Genomic DNA, 22,606 nt, shown 5'->3' on the forward strand with positions numbered 1-22,606 from the left:
CTCCCTTGAGGAGCGCGTGCTACGAGTGGGTGTTGCTATGGTGACCAGTGAGCTGAGATAAGGCGGGGCTTTACCTAGCAAAGACTTATAGATGACCTGGAGCCAGTGGGTTTGGCGACGAATACAGTTGAAGTCGGAGGTTTACATACATTTAGGTTGGAGTCATTAAAATTCGTTTTTCAACCACTCCACAAATTTCTTGTTAACAAACTATAGTTTTGGCAGGTCAGTTCGGACATCTACTTCATGCATGACAACAAGTAATTTCCAACAATTGTTTACAGACAGAATTATTTCACTTATAATTCACTGTATAATTCACAATTCCAGTGGGTCAGAAGTTTACATACACTAAGTTGACTTTGCCTTTAAACAGCTTAAAATTCCGGAAAATAGTGTCATGGCTTTAGAAGTTTCTGATAGGCTAATTGACATTGAGTCCAACTGGAGGTGTGCCTGTGGATGTATTTCAAGCCTACTTTCAAACTCACTGCCTCTTTGCTTGACATCATGGGAAAATCAAAAGAAATCAGCCAAGACCTCAGAAACAAAATTGTAGACCACAAGTCTGGTTCATCCTTGGGTGCAATTTCCAAATGCCTGAAGGTACCACGTTCATCTGTACAAACAATAGTACGCAAGTAAAACACCATGGGACCACCGCAGCCGTCATGCCGCTCAGGAAGGAGACTCGTTCTGTCTCCTAGAGATGAACGTACTAAGGTGCAAAAGTGCAAATCAATCGCGAAACAACAGTAAAGGACCTTGTGAAGATCTGGAGGAACAGGTACAAAAATATATATATCCACAGTAAAACGAGTCCTATATCGACATAACCTGAAAGGCTGCTCAGCAAGAAAGAAGCCACTGCTCCAAAACCACCATTAAAAAAGCCAGACTACGGTTTGCAAACTGCACATGGGAACATAGATCGTACTTTTTGGAGAAATGTCCTCTGGTCTGATGAAACAAAAATATAACTGTTTGGCCATAATGACCACCGTTATGTTTCGAGAAAAAGGGAGGCTTGCAAGCAGAAGACCATCCCAACCGTGACGCACGGGGGTGGCAGCAATGTTGTGGGGGTGCTTTGCTGCAGGAGGGACTGGTGCACTTCACAAAATAGTTTCACTTCCTCATGATGCCATCTATGTGGATATATTTGAAGCAACATCTCAAGACATCAGTCAGGAAGTTAAAGCTTGGTCGCAAATGGTTCTTCCAAATGGACAATGACCCCAAGCATACTTCCAAAGTTGTGGCAAAATGGCTTAAGGACAACAAAGTCAAGGTATTAGTGGCCATCACAAAGCCCTGACCTCAATCCCATAACGTTTGTGGGCAGAACTGAGAAAGCATGTGCGGGCAAGGAGGCCTACAAACCAGACTCAGTTACACCAGCTCTGTCAGGAGGAATGGGCCAAAATTCACCCAATGTGTTGTGCAAAGCTTGTGGAAGGCTACCCGGCACGTTTGACCCAAGTTAAACAATTTAAAGGCAATGCTACCAAATACTAAACTTCTGACCCACTGGGAATGTGATGAAAGAAATAAAAGCTGAAATAAATCATTCTCTACTATTATTCTGACATTTCACATTCTTAAAATGAAGTGGTGATCCTAACTGACCTAAAACGGAATATTTACTTGGATTAAATGTCAGGAATTGTGAAACTGAGTTGAAATGTATTTGGCTAAGGTATGTAAACTTCCGAATTCAACTGTATGTAGTGAGGGCCAGCCAACGAGAGCATACAGGTCGCAGTGGTGGGTAGTATATGGGGCTTTGTTGACAAAACGGATGGCACTGTGATAAACTACATCCAATTTGTTGAGTAGAGTGTTGGAGGCTATTTTGTAAATGACATCGTCAAGGATCGGTAGGATGGTCAGTTTTACAAGGGTATGTTTGGCAGCATGAGTGAAGGATGCTTTGTTGTGAAATAGGAAGCCGATTCTCGATTTAATTTTGGATTTGAGATGCTTAATGTGGGTCTGGAAGGAGATTTTACAGTCTAACCAGACACCTAGGTGTTTGTAGTTGTCCACATATTCTAAGTCAGAACCGTCCAGAGTAGTGATGCTAGTCGGGCGGGAGTTTGCGTGCAGCAATCGGTTGAAGAGCATGTACTTAGTTTTACTAGRATTTAAAAGCAGTTGGAGGCCATGGAAGGTGTGTTGTATGGCGTTGATGCTTGTCTGGACGTTTGTTAGCACAGTGTTCAAAGAAGGACCTGATGTATACAAAATGGTGTCGTCTGCGTAGAGGTGGGTCAGAATCACCAGCAGCAAGAGCGACATCGTTGATGTATACAGAGAAGATTCGGCCCAAGAATTGAACCCTGTGGCACCTCCAGAGACTGCCAGAGGTCCGGACAGCAGGCCCTCCAAATTGACACACGGAACTCTATCTGAGAAGTAGTTGGTGAATTAGGCGAGGCAGTCATTTGAGAAGCCAAGGCTATTGAGTCTGCCGATAAGGATGCAGTGATTGACAGTAGAGGTCGACCGATTAATCGGAATGGCCGATTTAATCGGGGCCGATTTCAAGTTTTCATAACAATCGGAAATCGGTGTTTTTGGGCGCCGGTTTGATTATTATATATATATTTTTTTACACCTTTATTTAATCTTTATTTAACTAGGCAAGTCAGTTAAGAACACATTCTTATTTTCAATGACGGCCTAGGAACGTTCTGCCTCGTTCAGGGGCAGAACAACAGATTTTTAACCTTGTCAGCTCGGGGGATCTAATCTTGCAACCTTACAGTTAACTAGTCCAATGCTCTAACACCTGAATGACATTGCACTCCACGAGGAGCCTGCCTGTTAGCGAATGCAGCAAGCTAAGGTAAGTTGCTAGCTAGCATTAAACTTATCTTATAAAAAACAATCAATCAATGACTGTCATTGCTCCAATGTGTACTTAACCATAACATCAATGCCTTTCTTAAAATCATACACAAGTATATATTTTAAACCTGCATATTTAGCTAAAGAAAATCCAGGTTAGCAGGCAATATTAACCAGGTGAAATTGTGTCATTTCTCTTGCGTTCATTGCACGCGAGTCAGGGTATATGCAACAGTTTGGGCCGCCTGGCTCTTTGCGAACTAATTTGCCAGAATTTTAGTAATTATGACATAACATTGAAGGTTGTGCAATGTAACAGGAATATTTACACTCATGGATGCCACCCGTTAGATAAAATACAGAACGGAATAAACGTTTTGTTTTCGAGGTGATAGTTCCGGATTAGTCAAAGGTATATGGTTTAGAGAGAAATAGTCGATAATTCCTGTAATAACTTGCGGCTGAACTTGAAAGGGGTCACGTCGTTATTTTACCGTTCATGTCTTCCATAGAGAATGTCTTGATCTACTTCAAATAAGGTCTTGTTTTCGTGGCAGGCTTAAACCGCTCGACATTTTGATACCCGTGTAAAATCTCACTAGGATAAGGTAACGTTTGTCAACATATTTTCTTAAATCCACTCTACAATTTTTTAAATCTTCGCTTATATTTAGCCATTATTGATCAGAGTTACCTTATCCTATGGATATCTACACAGTTATAAAATTGGCACGGTGATGTAAGCCTACAGAAACACAGACCTTATTTTAAGTGAATCTAAAAAATATCCTATGGAATAAATGAAGGAACCGCTTTTCAGATTTTGCTAGAAGGTGTCATGGGAATTATGACTCGCACTTTGGTTGTCAATTCTTACCATGCCGATTATTAAAATAGGATTTCCTGCATATAGAAATGACAGTTTTTGTTTTCAACATTCATCACAGGTAACTTAAACTCTATTTTTATTCAAACAGTTGAGAGTATTTGTCTCCTAAGCAGACTCTTCAGTATCATTGTCACTTCAGAGCTGTGTGTGTATTATATTAAGTTAAAATAAAAGTGTTTCATTGTTCATTCAGTATTGTTGCAATTGTCATTATTACAAAAGTGTGTGTGTGTGTGTATGAGATATATATATATATATATATAACATATATTTTTTCTTTTTTATTAATAAATCGGCCGATTAATCGGTATCGGCTTTTTTTGTCCTCCAATAATCGGTATCGGCATTGAAAAATCATAATCGGTCGACCTCTAATTGACAGAGTCAAAAGCCTTGGCCAGGTCGATGAAGACGGCGGTTATATTGTTTAGGACCTTGAGCGTGGCTGAGGTAAACCCATGACCAGCTCGGAAACCAGATTGCATAGTGGAGAAGGTACGGTGGGATTCGAAATGGTCGGTGATCTGTTTGTTAACTTGGCTTTCGAAGATTTTAGAAAGGCAGGGCAGGATGGATATAGGTCTACAACAGTTTGGGTCTAGAGTGTCTTCCCCCTTTGAAGAGGGGGATGACCACCGCAGCTTTACAATCTTTGGGGATCTCAGATGATACTAAAGAGTTTGAATAGGCTAGTTTAAAGGGGTTGCAATTATTTCGGCTGATATTTTTTAGAGGGTCCAGATATTCTAGCCCTGCTGGTTTGTAGGGATCCAGATTTTGCAGCTCTTTCAGAACATCAGCTGTCTGGATTTGGGTGAAGGAGATGTGGGGGGGGGGGGGCTTGGGCAAGTTGCTGCACAGGGTGCTGAGATGTTGGCCGCAGTTAAGGGTACCAGGTGGAAAGCATGGCCAGCCGTAGAAAAATGCTTAATGAATTTCTCGATTATCGTAGATTTATCGGTGGTGACAGTGTTTCCTATACTCAGTGCAGTGGGCAGCTGGGAGGAAGTGCTCTTATTCTCCATGGACTTTAGTGTCCCTAAACATTTTGGAATTAGTGCTATAGGAAGTGAATTTCTGTTTGAAAAAGCTAGCCTTAGCTTTCCTAACTGACTGAGTATATTGGTTCATGACTTCCCTGAAAAGTTGCTATTCGATGCTAATGCAGAACGCCACAGGATGTTTTTGTGCTGGTCAAGGGCAGCCATGTCTGGGGTGAACCAAGGGCTATATCTGTTCTTAGTTCTACATTTTTTTGAATGGGGATTGCTTATTTAAGACGGGGAGGAAAACACTTTTGAAGCGCAACCAGGCATCCTCTACTGACGGGATGAGGTCAATATCCTTCCAGGATACCCGGGCCAGGTTGATTAGAAAGGCCTGCTCGCTGAAGTGTTTTAGGGAGCGTTTGACGGTGATGAGGGGTGGTCGTTTGACCACGGACCCATTACGCACGCAGCCAGTGATCGCTGAGATCCTGGTTGAAGACAGCATAGGTGTATTTAGAGAGCAAGTTGGTCAGGATGATATCTACTTGCTTCTACACCTGCATTGCTTGCTGTTTGGGGTTTTAGGCTGGGTTTCTGTACAGCACTTTGAGATATCAGCTGATGTAAGAAGGGCTATATAAATACATTTGATTTGATCTAAGAGGGTGCCCATGGTTATGGATTTAGGTTTGTACCTGGTAGGTTCCTTGGGGATGGGGGGCGATCAATTCACATATGGTGTCCAGGGCACAGCTGGGGGCTGAAGGGGGTCTATAACAAGCGACAACGGCGAGAGACTTGTTTCTGGAAAGGTGGATTTTTAAAAGTAGAAGCTCGAATTGTTTAGGCACAGACCTGGATAGTATGACAGAACTCTGCAGGCTATCTCTGCAGTAGATTGCAACTCCGCCCCCTTTGGCAGTTCGATCTTGTCGGAAAATGTTATAGTTAGGGATGGACATTTTAAAGTATTTTTGGTGGCCTTCCTGAGCCAGGATTCAGACACAACTAGGACATCCGGGTTGGCGGAGTGTGCTAAAGCAGTGAATAAAACAAACGTAGGGAGGAGGCTTCATGCATGAAACCAAGGCTTTTACGGTTACAGAAGTTAACAAATGAGAGCGCCTGGGGAATGGGAGTGATGCTTGGGGGCTGCAGGGCCTGTGTCAGCCTCTACATCACCAGAGTGGGATAAGGGTACGGCTAAAGGCTAAGAACTGGTCTTCTGATGCGTTCGGGAACAGAGTAAAAGGAGCAGATTTCTGGGTGCGGAAGAATAGATTKTAGGCATAATGTACAGACAAGGGTATGGTAGAATGTGAGTACAGTGGAGGTAAACCTAGGCATTGAGTGACGATGAGAGAGCCCGGTGAGGTCACCGTATGTGTGGGGTGTGGAACACAATAACACCTAGGCATATTGAGCAGGGCTGGAGGCTCTACAGTGAAATAAGACAATCACTAACCTAATCAGCAATAGACAAGGCATATTGACATTTAGGGAGCGGCATGTGTAGCCAAGCGATCATAGGGTCCAGTGAGTAGCTAGGCGAGCTGGAAACACAGCGTTTCAGACAGCTAGCAGGCCGGGGCTAGCAGATAGGCCTCAGGGGGACGTCACAACGGCAGAGCCTGTTGAAACCCACTAGGACGGTTACGTTGGCAGACCAGTCGTGCGGGGCTCCGTGCCGGAAGCAAAGGGTCCAGGCCAATTGGCAAAAGAGGTATTGAAGCCCAGGAATTGTCTGATGGATCTCTTCGGCTAGCCGGYAGATGGGCCTAGCTTGAGACTAGCTCCAAGCTAACTGGTGCTTGCTTCGGGACAGAGACGTTAGCCAGGAGTAGTCACTCGGATAGCAGCTAGCTAGCTGCGATGATCCGGTGTAAAGTTTGAGCTTACGGTAGGAATCCGGAGATGTGGTAGAGTCCGATATGCTCTGGGTTGATATCGTGCTGTGCAGATTGGCAGGAATTTGTTGGACTGAGGCTGGCTGGCTGATATCAGAGTTAACGGTGATGACCGCTAGTAGTGGCTAACTGACTACCAGCTAGTAGCTAGTTAGCTGGCTAGCTTCTGATGGGGGTTCCGGTTCTAAAGTATAAAAAATAGACGGGTTGCAGGAGAGTATGTTCAGTCCATGGATGGAAATTGAGATTAAAAATATATACGAAGAAAACGATATATACACAGGACGGGACAAGACAAAACAGACGTCCGACTSCTACGCCATCTTGGAATGAGATGTACTGGGCTGTATGCACTACCCTCTGTTGTGCCTTGCAGTCGGAGGCCGAACAGTTGCCATACCAGGCAGTGATGCAACCAGTCAGGATGCTCTCGATGGTGTAGCTGTAGAACTTTTTGAGGATCTGAGGACCCATGCCAAATCATTTCAGTCTCCTGAGGGGGAATAGGTTTTGTCGTGCTGTCTTCACGACTACCTTGGTGTGCTTGGACCATGTTAGTTTGTTAGTGATGTGGACGCCAAGGAACTTGAAGCTCTTAACCTGCTCCATTACAGCCCTGTCGATGAGAATGGGGGTGTGCTTGGCCCTCCTTTTCCTGTAGACATCTCCTTTGTCTTGATCAGGTTGAGGGAGATGTTGTCCTGGCACCAAACGGCCAGGTCTCTGACCTCCCTATAGGCTGTTTCGTCATTGTTAGTGATCAGGCCTACCACTGTTGTCAACGCCAAACTTAATGATGGTGTTGGAGTCGTGCCTGGCCATGTGATAGACTGGTTCACCCCGCTACCATCCAGAAAACGAGGTCAGTACAGGTGCATCAAAGCTGGGACCGAGAGACTAAACAGCTTCTATCTCAAGTCCATCATACTGTTGAACAGCCAACACTGCCACAAAGAASCGGCTGTCTACATACAGACTCGAAATCATTGGCCACTTTAATAAATGGACCACTAGTCACTTTAATAACGCCACTTTAATAATGTTTACATATCTTGCATTACTCATCCCATAGGTATATTCTGTATTCTATACCATCTATTGCATCTTGCCTATGCCGCTRGGTCATCGCTCATCCATATATTTATGTACATATTCTTATTCCATCCCTTCACTTAGATTTGTATGTATTAGGTAGTTTTTGTGGAATTGTTAGATTACTTGTTAGATATTACTGCACTGTCGGAACTAGAAGTACAAGCATTTCGCTACACTCGCATTAACATATGCTAACCATGTGTATGTGACCAATAAAATTTGATTTTAGTGAACAGGGAGTACAGGAGGGGACTGAGCACGCACCCCTAAGGGGCCCCCGTGTTGATGATCAGCGTGGCGGATGTGTTGTTACCTACCCTTACCACCTGGTGGCGGCCCGTCAGGAAGTGCAGGATCCAGTTGCAGAGGGAGGTGTTTAGTCCCAGGGTCCTTAGCTTAGTGATGAGCTTTGAGGGCACTATGGTGTTGAACGCTGAGCTGTAGTCAATGAATAGCATTCTCACATAGGTGTTCCTTTTGTCCAGGTGTAAAAAGGGCAGTGTGGAGTGCAATAGAAATTGCATCATCTGTGGATCTGTTGGGGCGGTATGCAAATTGGAGTGAGTGTGTCTAGGGCTCTGGGATAATGGTGTTGATGTGAACCATAACCAMCTTTTCAAAGCACTTCATGGCTACAGATGTGAAACGGGTCGGTAGTCATTTAGGCAGGTTACCTTTGTATTCTTGGGCACCGGGACTATGGTCTGCTTGAAACATGTGGGTATTACAGACTCGGTCATGGAGAGTTTGAACATGTCAGTGAAGACACTTGCCAGTTGGTTGCTCGGAGTACACATCCTGGTAATCCTTCTGGCCCTGCGGCCCTGTTGACCTGTTTGAAGGTCTTACTGACATCGGCTACGGCGAGCGTGATCACACAGTCGTACAGAACAGCTGATGCTCTCATTCATGCTTGAGTGTTACTTGCCTCGAACGAGCATAGAAGTAATTTAGCTCATCTGGTAGGCTCATGTCACTGGGCAGCACTCGGCTGTGCTTCCCTTTGTCTGTAATAGTTTGCAAGCCCTGCCACATCCGACGAGCGTCGGAGCCGGTGTAGTTCGATTCGATCTTTGTCCTGTATTGATGCTTTGCCTGTTTGATGGTTTGTCAGAGGGCATAGCGGGATTTCATATAAGCTTCCTGGTTAGAGTCCCACTRCTTGAAAGCGGCAGCTCTACCCTTTAGCTCAGTGCGGATGTTGCCTGTAATCCATGGCTTCTGGTTGGGGTATGTACGTAGAGTCACTGTGCGGACGACGTCATCGATGCATTTTTTTACTAGTCACTGACGTGGTGTACTCTTCAATGCCATTGGAAGAATCCTGGAACATATTTCAGTCTGTGCTAGCAAAACAGTCCTATAGCTTAGCATCTGCTTTCTGACCACTTTCTTATTGACGGAATCACTGGTGCGTCCTGCTTTTAGTTTTTGTAAGCAGGAATCAGGAGGATAGAATTATGGTCAGATTTGCCGAATTGAGGGAGAGCTTTGTACGTGTCTCTGTGTGTGGAGTAAGCTGGTTGCACATTTAACATGTTGGTAGAAGTTAGGTAGAACAGATTTGAGTTTTCCTGCATTAAAGTCCCCTGCCACTGGCTGCTGGGTTTTTCACACTCAACAGTTTRCCATGGGTAATCAAGAATGGTTCAGCACCCAAAGGACATCCAGCCAGCCAACTTGACATAACCGTGGAAAGCATTGGAGTCAACATTGGCCAGCATCCTTGTGGAACACTTTCGACACCTTATAGTCCATGCCCCAAATAATGTACTGTTCTGAGGGCAACAGGGGGTGCAATTCAATACTAGTAAGGTGTTCCTAATGTTTTGTACACTTAGTGTGTGTGTGTATATATTATATACACCGTATATTATTATATATACACAGTGCATTCGGAAAGTATTCTATTTTTTTATATTTTTTTATTTAAATTTCTCCCATTTTCTCCAATTTTCGTGGTATCCAATCGCTAGTAATTACTGTCTTGTCTCATCGCTACAACTCCCGTACGGGCTCGGGAGAGACGAAGGTCGAAAGCCATGCGTCCTCCGAAGCACAACCCAACCAAGCCGCACTGCTTCTTAACACAGCGCGCCTCCAACCCGGAAGCCAGCCGCACCAATGTGTCGGAGGAAACACCGTGTACCTGGCCCCCTTGGTTAGCGCGCACTGCGCCCGGCCCGCCACAGGAGTCGCTGGAGCGCGATGAGACAAGGATATCCCTACCGGCCAAACCCTCCCTAACCCGGACGACGCTATGCCAATTGTGCGTRGCCCCACGGACCTCCCGGTCTCGGCCGGCTGCGACAGAGCCTGGGCGCGAACCCAGAGACTCTGGTGGCGCAGCTAGCACTGCGATGCAGTGCCCTAGACCACTGCGCCACCTTCGGGAAAGTATTCTGACCCCATGACTTTTTCCACATATCAAATTTTATTTTATTTGTCACATACACATGGTTAGCAGATGTTAATGCGAGTGTAGCGAAATGCTTGTGCTTCTAGTTCCGACAATGCAGTAATAACCAACAAGTAATCTAACCTAACAATTCCACAACACTACCTTATACACACAAGTATAAAGAAATGTACATAAAGATATATGAATGAGTGATGGTACAGAACGGCATAGGCAAGATGCAGTAGATTTATAGAGTATATACATATGAGATGAGTAATGTAGGGTATATAAACAGTGGCATAGTTCAAAGTGGCTAGTGATACATGTATTACATAAAGATGGCAAGATGCAGTAGATATAGAACAGTAATCATATACATATACATATGAGATGAGTAATGTAGGTATGTAAACATTAATTAAGTGGCATTGTTTAAAGTGGCTAGATATATTTTTACATAATCCATCAATTCCCATTATTAAAGTGGCTGGAGTTGAGTCAATATGTTGCAGCGGCCACTAAATGTTAGTGGTGGCTGTTTAACAGTCTGATGGCCTTGAGATAGAAGCTGTTTTTCAGTCTCTCGGTCCCTGCTTTGATGCACCTGTACTGACCTCGCCTCTGGATGTAGCGGGTGAACAGGCAGTGGCCGGGTGGTTGTTGTTCCTTGATGATCTTTATGGCCTTCCTGTGACATCGGGTGGTTGTAGGTGTCCTGGAGGGCAGGTAGTTTGCCCCCGGGTGATGCGTTGTTGCAGACCTCACTACCCTCTGGAGAGCCTTACGGTTGTGGGCGGAGCAGTATCCGTACCAGGCGGTGATACAGCCCGACAGGATGCTCTCGATTGTGCATCTGTAGAAGTTTGTGAGTGCTTTTGGTGACAAGCTGAATTTCTTCAGCCTCCTGAGGTTGAAGAGGRGCTGTTGCGCCTTCTTCACAACGCTGTCTGTGTGGGTGGACCAATTCAGTTTGTCCGTGATGTGTACACCGAGAAACTTAAAACTTTCCACCTTCTCCACTACTGTCCCGTCGATGTGGATAGGGGTGCTCCCTCTGCTGTTTCCTGAAGTCCACAATCATCTCCTTTGTTTTGTTGACGTTGACGTTGAGTGTGAGGTTATTTTCCTGACACCAGGAACGTTACAGCCATATTCTAAAATTGATTAAACACTACCCATAATGAAAAGGAAAAACTGTTTTTATGAATTGTTTGCAAATGTTTAAGAAACTGTCACATTTACATAAGTATTCAGACCCTTTACTCAGTACTTTGATAAAGAAGCTTTGGCAGCGATTACTGCCTTGAATCTTCTTGGGTATGACGCTACAAGCTTGGCACACCTGTATTTGGGGAGTTTCTCCCATTCTTCTCTGCAAATCCTCTCAAGCTCTGTCAGGTTAGATGGGGAGCGTCGCTGCACAGCTATTTTCAGGTCTCTCCAGAGATGTTTGATCGGGTTCAAGTCCYGGCTCTGGCTGGGCCACTCAAGGACATTCAGACACTTGTCCCAAAGCCACTCCTGCGTTGTCTTGGCTGTGTGCTTAGGGTCGTTTTCCTGTTGGAAGGTGAACCTTTGCCCCAGTCTAAGGTCCTGAGCACTCTTGAGCAGGTTTTCATCAAGGATTTCTCTGTACTTTGCTCTGTTAATCTTTCCCTTGATCCTGACTTGTATCCCAGTACCTGCCACTGAAAAATGTCCCCACAGCATGATGCTGACACCACCATGCTTCACTGTAGGAATGGTGCCAGGTTTCTCCAGACGTAACGCTTGGCATTCAGGCCGAAGAGTTCAATCTTGGTTTCATCAGACCAGAGAATCATGTTTCTCATGGTCTGAGTCTTTTAGGTGCCTTTTGGCAAACTCCAAGCGGGCTGTCGTGCCTTTTTTAGTGAGGAGTGGCTGCTGTCTGGCCACTCTACCATAAAAGCCTGATTGGTGGAGTGCTGCAGAGATGGTTGTCCTTCTGGAAGGTTCTCCCATCTCCACAGAAACTCTTGAGCTCTGTCAGTGACCATCGGGTTCTTGGTCACCTCCCTGACCAAGGCCCTTCTCCCCAGATTGCTCAGTTTGGCCGGGCAGCCAGCTCTAGGAAGAGTTTTGGTGATTCCAAACTTCTTCCATTTAAGAATGATGGAGGCCACTGTGTTCTTGGGAACCTTCAATGCTACAGAAATGTTTTGGTCGCCTTCCCCAGATCTGTGCCTCGACACAATCCTGTCTCAAATCTACAGACAATTCCTTCGACCTCATGGCTTGGTTTTTGCTCCGACATGCACTGTCAACTGTGGGACCTTATATAGACAGGTGTGCCTTTCCAAATCATGTCCAATCAATTGAATATACCACAGGTGGACTCCAATCATGTTGTAGAAACACCTCAAGGATGATCAATGGAAACAGGATGCAGCTGATCMRAATTTCGAGTCTCAGCAAAGGGTCTGAATAGTTATGTAAATAAAGTATTTGTTTTATTTTTAATACATTTGCAAAAATATCTAAACCTGTTTTTGCTTTGTCATTATGGGGTATTTTGTGTATATTGACAATTGTAGAAAAAGGCTGTAACGTAATAAAATGTGGAAGAAGTCTAATAGTATACACTCTGCCAGGGTTGTCCTCTCTCACAGGCCAATCACAATAAAGCAATCTCTGTATGTTTCTTRGTCTTTTTGGCAGGCAAGCCCAAGCTTGGCCGAGAGCTGGGGCGGGGTCAGTATGGAGTGGTCTATCTGTGTGACAGCTGGGGGGGACGCTACCCCTGCGCTCTGAAGTCTGTGGTACCGCCCGACGACAAGCACTGGAACGATCTGGCTCTAGAGTTTCACTACACCAGGTGAGAGGGAACGATTTAAAGACGACCTCCTGCTTTGGCTTGTCATATATGGCCACACCTGGGCCATGGATTTCAGCCATACCCTTTCAGTTTGTAGTTTCAACCATAGTTTATGTCCTAGCATTTCAAAAGAGCTCGCCTTTAAACTGAGACCTGAGGTAGTAATAGAAAGTAAAAAAAGTTTACTTAATTTTTTTTTTTTAATTGGTCTCTACTCAAGTGAAGAATAGTCCTCCAATAACAAACAGTGGTGCGACTCATTTGTCATCAACTAAACTCTTCTTTATTGGTGGTGACAGGTCTTTGTATAGCACATGTACTGGTTAAATCTCCACACCCTCTAGGACACGCAATGGGCTCATTTGAGTAGTAAGGCGCAAGCTACCGACTAGACAAAAGTTGGAGTTGAATCTGCGACATTTGAAAGTCAGAAAACGGATGTGGTTTTCCAACATCCAGGCGCAATGCCACATGGCAGTGTTGCAATTGTTTCTAAACGTTTTTCTTTGTAATATTGATTTGAACAGGTCTCCAACCCCCATATCACACACTCAAACTGTACATATGTGTATGCATCGTACTATCAATTGGTGAGAGAGACTCAAATCACATTTAGTTGTACATAACCACTGTATACATGAATCGTGGCAAATTGGTTCCTGTTTGTCACGTCTTTGGTCAAGTTCGGGTGGGTTAAACAAAAACATCTTAATTATTGGTTGACAATAGACCCTCCGACAATGCAGGTGATGAAGTTGAAGAGCAGCTGCAGAAATTTGCAGTCAGTACTTCATGACCTTTGATCACATGGTTTTTGGTTAATGTAGTTGTCGTGTAGGTGCAAGTTGGACAATTTGTATCCCCCATAATGCAACACACTTTGTAAGGAGGTGAACAACGATGACCACTTGACAAAAGTGATCCACTCGGACACGCCCATAGATTTGGGTTGTCAATTAATTTTGGCCCGCTGCCATACTGACTGGCGCCCTGCACTACAAGTCCCAGCAAGCACTGCCAACGTGCTGCGTGCATTGGAGTCATGTGTAACTCCATACATGGAGTGTCTGAAAGTGGGTGTGTCAACAATTTGGTTTATGGAAAGCGAATCAGCTAATTTGGCAGACTCATTTTAGCTAAGCCTAGGCCTTTTCCTAAATGTAACCTCATTCTCCTAACCTGCTACGATAATTCTCCTAACCTGCTACGTTAATTCTCCTAACCTGCTACGTTAATTCTCCTAACCTGCTACGTAAACATTAAGCTGACCAGAGGTGCACCTGGCTATGGCCGGTCTAACCAATAATGGAGCGCAGGATGTTACACCAGTTGCTGTTGATCCACCCACTGATGTTACACACACACACAGCTGTTGATCAACCCACTGATGTTACACACACACACACACACACACACACACACACACACACACACACACACACACACCACACACACAAACCCACACACACACACACACACACACACAACACAAAGCTGTTGATCAACCCACTGATGTTACACACACAGCTGGTGATCGAACCACACATGATGTACACACACAGCTGTTTGATCACCCATGATGTACACACACAAGCTGTTGATCAACCCACTGATGTTACACACACACACACACACAGCTGTTGATCCACCACTGATGTTACACACACACACACACAGCTGTTGATCCACCCACTGATGTTAACACACACACACCAGCTGTTGATCCACCCATGATGTTAACCACCCACACACAGCTGGTGATCCGACCAGTGATGTTACACAACACAACAGCTGTTGATCCACCCACTGATGTTAACACACACAGCTGTTGATCCAACCCACTGATGTTACACACACAGCTGTTGATCAACCCACTGATGTTACACACACACACAGCTGTTGATCAACCCACTGATGTTACCACCACACACAGCTGTTGATCAACCCACTGATGTTACACACACACAGCTGTTGATCAACCCACTGATGTTACACACACACACACACAACACACAGCTGTTGATCAACCCACTGATGTTACACACACAGCTGTTGATCCACCCACTGATGTACACACACCACACACACACACACAGCTGTTGATCAACCCACTGATGTTACACACACACACAGCTGTTGATCAACCCACTGATGTTACCACACACACACAGCTGTTGATCAACCACTGATGTTACACACACACAGCTGTTGATCAACCCACTGATGTTACACACACACACACACACAGCTGTTGATCACCCACTGATGTTACACACACACACACACAGCTGTTGATCAACCCACTGATGTTACACACACAGCTGTTGATCAACCCACTGATGTTACACACACAGAGCTGTTGATCCACCACTGATGTTACACACACACACACACACACACACACACACACACACACACACACACACACAGCTGTTGATCCACCCACTGATGTTACACACACACAGCTGTTGATCCCCCACTGATGTTACACACACACAGCTGTTGATCACCCACTGATTTACAACACACAGCTGTTGATCAACCCACTGATGTTACACACACAGCTGTTGATCCAACCCACTTCTTTGCAACGCCCACTTATAAACACCAAGTATGCAGTTACCCATACTTGGTGCATTGCCAACACCACACCTCCATTACTGTCTTCTGGCAGTAGGATATTATGCTGGCAGCACGATTGCAGATTCTTTTCAAAATAAGGGCCCTCCTCAAAAGACATGTTAAACTGTTTTTACAGCATTGCAACCATCTTTAAAAAAAATACATTGATAATTTGGCTTTTTATATTGTATTTATACCAGCTTTTTATTTGGAAAGTTTACACCAATATTGGTTTGTTGAACGCTTTTGTTAGGCTATATGTTAAGATATGCAGTTTTAATAAAATACAAATATATGTAATTGGATTTACTACGAGTACAGAACTGCGCCGGCGCCGAAACGAGATGGCCGCCTCGCTTCGCGTTCCTTGGAAAATATGCAGTATTTTGTTTTTTATGTGTTATTTCTTACATCGGTACCCCAGGTAATCTTAGGTTTCATTACATAGTCGGGAGGAACTACTGAATATACGATTAACCAACTCATCATCGTTCTACCAGGAATATGACTTTCCCGAAACGGATCCAGGTTTTGCCTTCCACCCAATACAATGGATCTGATCCCAGCCGGCGACCCTGTGCGACGCCGTAAAAGGGCAAACGAGGCGGTCTCCTGGTCAGGCTTCGGAGACGGGCACATCGCGCTCACTCCCTAGCATACTACTCGCCAATGTCCAGTCTCTTGACAATAAGGTTGATGAAATCCGAGCACGGGTAGCATTCCAAGAGACATCAGGGATTGCAACGTGCTCTGCTTCACGGAAACATGCTAACTCAAGAGACGCTAACGGAGTCGGTGCAGCCAGCTGGTTTCTTCATGCAGCGCGCGACAGAAACAAACATCTTTCTGGTAAGAAGAGGGCGGGGGGTATGCCTTATGATTAACGAGACGTGGTGTATCATAAACAACACACAGGAACTCAAGTCATTCTGTTCACCTGATCTAGAACTCCTCACAATCAAATGTCGACCGCATTATCTACCAAGGGAATTCTCTTCGATCATAAATCACAGCCGTATATATCCCCCCCAAGCAGACACATCGATGGCCCTGAACAACTTTATCTGACTCTTTGTAAACTGGAAACCACCAACACCCTGAGGCTGCATTCGTCGTAGCTGGATTTTAACAAGGCTAATCTAAAACAAAACTCCCTAAATTCTATCAGCATATCGATTGTGTACCAGGGCTGGAAAAACCTAGATCATTGTTATACTAATCCGCGACGCATATAAGGCCCTCCCCCGCCCCCCTTCGGAAAAGCTGACCACGACTCCATTTTGTTGATTCCAGCCTACAAACAGAAACTAAAACAACAAGCTCCCGCGCTCAGGTCTGTTCAACGCTGGCCGACCAATCTGATTCCACGCTTCAAGACTGCTTCGATCACGCGGATTGGAATATGTTCCGCATTGCGTCCAACAACAATATTGACGAATATGCTGATTCGGTGAGCGAGTTCATTAGGAAGTGCATTGACGATGTGTCGTACCACAGCAACGATTAAAACATTCCCAAACCAGAAACCGTGGATTGACGGCAGCATTCGCGTGAAACTGAAAGCGCGAACCACTGCTTTTAACCAGGGCAAGGTGACCGGAAGCATGACCGAATAAACAGTGTAGCTATTCTCTCCGCAAGGCAATCAAACAGGCTAAGTCCCAGTACAGAGACAAAATCGAGTCGCAATTCAACAGCTCAGACACGAGGTATGTGGCAGGGTCTACAGTCAATCACGGATTACAAAAAGAAAACCAGCCCCGTCGCGGACCAGGATGTCTTGCTCCCAGACAGGCTAAACAAATTTTTTGCCGCTTTGAGGACAATACAGTGCCACTGACACGGCCCCCTACCAAAACCTGCGGGCTCTCCTTCACTGCAGCCGAGGTGAGTAAAACTTTAAACGTGTTAACCCTCGCAAGGCTGCAGCCCAGACGGCATTCCCAGCCGCATCCTCAGAGCATGCGCAGACCAGCTGGCTGGTGTGTTTACGGACATATTCAATCAATCCTTATCCCAGTCTGCTGTTCCCACATGCTTCAAGAGGGCCACCATTGTTCCTGTTCCCAAGAAAGCTAAGGTAACTGAGCTAAACGACTACCGCCCGTAGCACTCACTTCCGTCATCATGAAGTGCTTTGAGAGACTAGTCAAGGACCATATCACCTCCACCCTACCGGAACACCTAGACCCACTCCAATTTGCTTACCGACCCAATAGTCCACAGACGACGCAATCGCAACCACACTGCACACTGCCCTAACCCATCTGGACAAGAGGAATACCCATGTGAGAATGCTGTTCATCGATTACAGTCAGCATTTAACACCATAGTACCCTCCAAACTCGTCATCAAGCTCGAGACCCTGGGTCTCGACCCCGCCCTGTGCAACTGGTCCTGGACTTCCTGAGGGCCGCCCCAGGTGGTGAGGGTAGGTAACAACATCTCCACCCCGCTGATCCTCAACACTGGGGCCCCACAAGGGTGCGTTCTGAGCCTCTCCTGTACTCCCTGTTCACCCACGACGCGTGGCCATGCACGCCTCCAACTCAATCATCAAGTTTGCGGATGACACTACAGTGGTAGGCTTGATTACCCAACGACGAGACGGCCTACAGGGAGGAGGTGAGGGCCCTCGGAGTGTGGTGTCAGGTAAATAACCTCACACTCACGTCAACAAAACAAAGGAGATGATTGTGGACTTCAGAAACAGCAGAGGGAGCACCCCCTATCCACATCGACGGTCAGTAGTGGGAGAAGGTGGAAAGTTTTAAGTTCCTCGGTGTACACATCACGGACAAACTGAATTGGTCCACCCACACAGACAGCGTCGTGAAGAAGGCGAGCAGCGCCTCTTCAACCTCAGGAGGCTGAAGAAATTCGCTTGTCATCAAAAGCACTCACAACTTCACAGATGCACAATCGAGAGCATCCTGTCGGGCTGTATCACCGCCTGGTACGGCAACTGCTCCGCCACAACCGTAAGGCTCTCCAGAGGGTAGTGAGGTCTGCAGAACGCATCACCGGGGCAAACTACCTGCCTCCAGGACACCTACACCACCCGATGTACACGGAAGGCCATAAAGATCATCAAGGACAACAACCACCCAAGCCCTGCCTGTTCACCCCGCTATCATCCAGAAGGCGAGGTCAGTACAGGTGCATCAAAGCAGGGACCGAGAGACTGAAAAACAGCTTCTATCTCAAGGCCATCAGACTGTTAAACACACACCACTAACATTTAGCGGCCGCTGCCAACATACTGACTCAACTCCAGCCACTTTAAAAATGGAATTGATGGAAATTATGAAAAATGTACCACTAGCCACTTTAAACAATGCCACTTAATATAATGTTACATACCCTACATTACCCATCTCATATGTATATACTGTACTCTATATCATCTACTGCATCTTGCCATTTTATGTAATACATGTACACTAGCCACTTTAAACTATGCCACTTTATGTTTACATACCCTACATTACCCATCTCATATGTATATACCGTACTCTATACCATCTACTGCATCTTGCCTATGCCGTTCTGTACCACCACTCATTCATATATCTTATGTACATATTCTTTATCCCTTTACACTTGTGTGTGATAAGAGTAAGTTGTGGAATTGTTAGGTTAGATTACTTGTTGGTTATTACTGCACTGTCGGAACTAGAAGCACAAGCATTTCGCTACACTCGCATTAACATCTGCTAACCATGTGTATGTGACTAATAAAATTTGATTGATTTACATAACTTAAATTCGTCCTTTTCTGAGCAATGTTTAAAATTTTTGTTTAACTAGTAAAGTCAGTTAAGAAAAATTCTTATTTACAATGACGGCCTACCCCGGCCAAACCTGAATGACGCTGGACAAATGTGCGCCACCCAATCGCGGCGGATGTGATGCAGCCTGGATTCGAACCAGTGATGCCTCTTGCACTGAGATGCAGTGCCTTAGACCGTTGCGCCACTCGGGAGCCCCCACCGGGTTTAATACGGAGCTGGTGACTCCTTACTCCATTCACTGCAAGCAATACACGCATGATAATTATACACTGTGCGTTCAGAAAGTATTCAGACCCCTTGACATTTTCCACATTGTTACATTACAGCCTTATTCTAAAAATGGATAAAAAATATATATCCTAATCTGCACACAATACCCCATAATGACAGTGAACAGTAAAAAAAAAAAAAAAAAAAAAAATGTTTTATTAAACACCTTATTTATATAGCTATTCATATGAGACTCGCAATTGAGCTTCGGTGCATCTTGTTTCCATTGATCATCCTTGAGATGTTTCTTAAACTTGATTGGAATCCACCTATGGTAAATTCAATTGATTGGACATGATTTGGAAATGCACACACCTGTTTATATAAGGTCCCACAGTTGACAGTGCATGACTGAGCAAAAACCAAGCCATGGGGTCGAAGGAATTGTCCGTAAAGCTCAGACAGGATTGTTTCGAGGTACAGATCTTGGGAATGGTACCAAAAAATGTCTGCAGCATTGAAGGTCCCCAAGAACACAGTGGCCTCCATCGTTCTTAAATGGAGGAAGTTTGGAACCCCCAAACCTGAGCAATTGGGGGAAAGGGCCTTGGTCAGGGAGGTGACCAAGAACCTGATGGTCACTCTGACAGAGCTCATGCTGTGGGGATGTTTTTCAGCGGCAGGGACTGGGAGATTAGTCCGGATCGAGGGAAAGATGAACAGAGTAAAGTACCGAGAGATTCTTGATGAAAACCTGCTCAGGACCTCAGACTGGGGGGTAAAGGTTCATGTTCCAACAGGACAACAACCCTAAGCACACAGCCAAGACAATGCAGGAGTGGCTTTTGGACAAGTCTCTGAATGTCCTTCAGTGGCCCAGTCAGAGCCCGGACTTGAACCCGGTCGAACATCTCTGGAGAGACCTGAATATAGCTGTGCAGCGACGCTCCACATCCAGCTTGAGAGGATCTGCAGAGAAGAATGGGAGAAACTACCCAAATATATGTGTGTCAAGCTTGTAGTGTCATACCCAAGAGGACTCGCAGCCAAAGGTGCTTCAACAGGTACTGCGTAAAGGGTCTGAATACTTATGTAAATGTGATTTCACTTTTTTWAAATTCATTTGCCAAAATGTATAATTATGTGGTCATTATGGGGTATTGTATGTAGATTTAATCCATTTTCGAGTAAGTCCCGTTTTATAGCATGCGGCGGAGGGAAAGTGCACAAACACGCCATAATCCTAGGCTACTAAAATGTTGCCGTCTGGCTTCGGTTTTTAAAGCTTGACAATGAATAACCAAAAGAGAACCTGCAACAGAACACCATGCAAAGGGGAAACAACTGCACAACATTTTAGCACATCATGCAGCAATGCTGCATTTTAAGTATAAATCTTACAATAACTTACCTACCTACCTTTTGTTATTTGCATTTTTTAAATACTTTTTGATTAGGGTCAAAACATACTATGCACATCTGCAATTAGGCCTAGTAGCAAAGGCTTGACAAATAGGCCTATATTTACTTTGTTAAAATGCTATATCAAATCACATTTTATTTGTCACATGCTTTGTAAACAAAATATGTAGACTAACAGTGAAATGCTTACCTAGGGGTCCTTTTCCAACAATGGAGAGTTGAAAAAATATACAATAACAAAATAGAAATAGTGACGCAAGGAATAAATACACATTTAATAACAATAACAAGTAAAAAATAACATGGCTATATACATAGAGTACCAGTACCAATTTGATGTGCAGGGGTAGGAGGTAATTTTCTGCATTTTGTGTTATAGCCTGAATGGATTAAATTGGGAGATTTGTCACTGGCCTACACACAATACCTTGTAATGCCAAAGTGGAATTATGTTTTTTGAAATTTGTACACATTAATTACAAATGGAAAAACTTAAATGTCTTGACTAAGTATTCAGCTTAAATCTGTTCAGGGGTAGAAATGTGCTTAACAAGTCACATAAGTTGAATGGACTCTGTGCAATAATAGTTTTTAATATGATTTTTGAATGTCTACCTCATCTCTGTACACCACACATACAATTAATTATCTGTAAGGTTCCTCAGTCGAGCAGTGAATTTCATACACAGACCAGGGAGGTTTTCCAATGCCTCGCCAAGAAGGGCACCTAACGGTAGATGGGTAAACAATTTAAAAGTAGACCTTGAATATCCCTTTGAACATTAAGTAATTAATTACACTTTGGATGGTGAATCAATACACCCAGTCACTACAAAGATACAGGCGTCCTTCCTAACTCAGTTGCCTTAGAGATAGAGGAAGGAAACCGCTCAGGGATTTCACCATGAGGCCAATGGTGACTTTAAAACAGTTATGCAGAAAGGAAATGCCATAGTCATTGTGGAAATTGACCCACTAAGTGCCTATTGTGAAGAACCCTATTATATATATATATATATATGCTCAAAAAAATAAAGGGAACACTAAAATAACACATCCTAGATCTGAATGAATGAAATATTCTTATTAAATACTTTTTTTCTTTACATAGTTGAATGTGCTGACAACAAAATCACACAAATTATCAATGGAAATCAAATTTATCAACCCATGGAGGTCTGGATTTGGAGTCACACTCAAAATTAAAGTGGAAAACCACACTACAGGCTGATCCAACTTTGATGTGTAATGTCCTTAAAACATGATGTGCTCAATTGGATTCAGGTCTGGGGAACGGGCGGTCCATAGCATCACATGCCTTCCTCTGCAGGAACTGCTGACACTCCAGCCACATGAGGTCTAGCATTGTCTTGCATTAGGAGGAACCCAGGGCCAACCGCACCAGCATATGGTCTCACAAAGGGTCTGAGGATCTCATCTCGGTACTAATGGCAGTCAGGCTACCTCTGGCGAGCACATGGAGGGCTGTGCGGCCCCCCAAAGAAATGCCACCACACACCATGACTGACCCACCGCCAAACCGGTCATGCTGGAGGATGTTGCAGGCAGCAGAACGTTCTCCACAGCG

General features: G+C 44.7%; 1 protein-coding gene across 4 annotated transcripts in view; it reads left to right on the forward strand.

Moving 5' to 3' along the window:
* The window catches only part of LOC111967240 (dual serine/threonine and tyrosine protein kinase), a 57,309-nt gene that overhangs the window by 22,187 nt on the left and 12,516 nt on the right, over positions 1 to 22,606 (forward strand). For all 4 annotated transcript variants that reach the window (XM_023992148.2, XM_023992132.2, XM_023992141.2 and 1 more), the window contains one exon: positions 12,814 to 12,970. In XM_023992148.2, the coding sequence (XP_023847916.1) occupies positions 12,814 to 12,970 (157 nt within the window). The remainder of the gene's footprint in view (positions 1 to 12,813; positions 12,971 to 22,606) is intronic.

The sequence above is a fragment of the Salvelinus sp. IW2-2015 genome, linkage group LG1 (assembly GCF_002910315.2).
Source record: "Salvelinus sp. IW2-2015 linkage group LG1, ASM291031v2, whole genome shotgun sequence".
Classification (NCBI taxonomy): Eukaryota; Metazoa; Chordata; class Actinopteri; order Salmoniformes; family Salmonidae; genus Salvelinus; species Salvelinus sp. IW2-2015.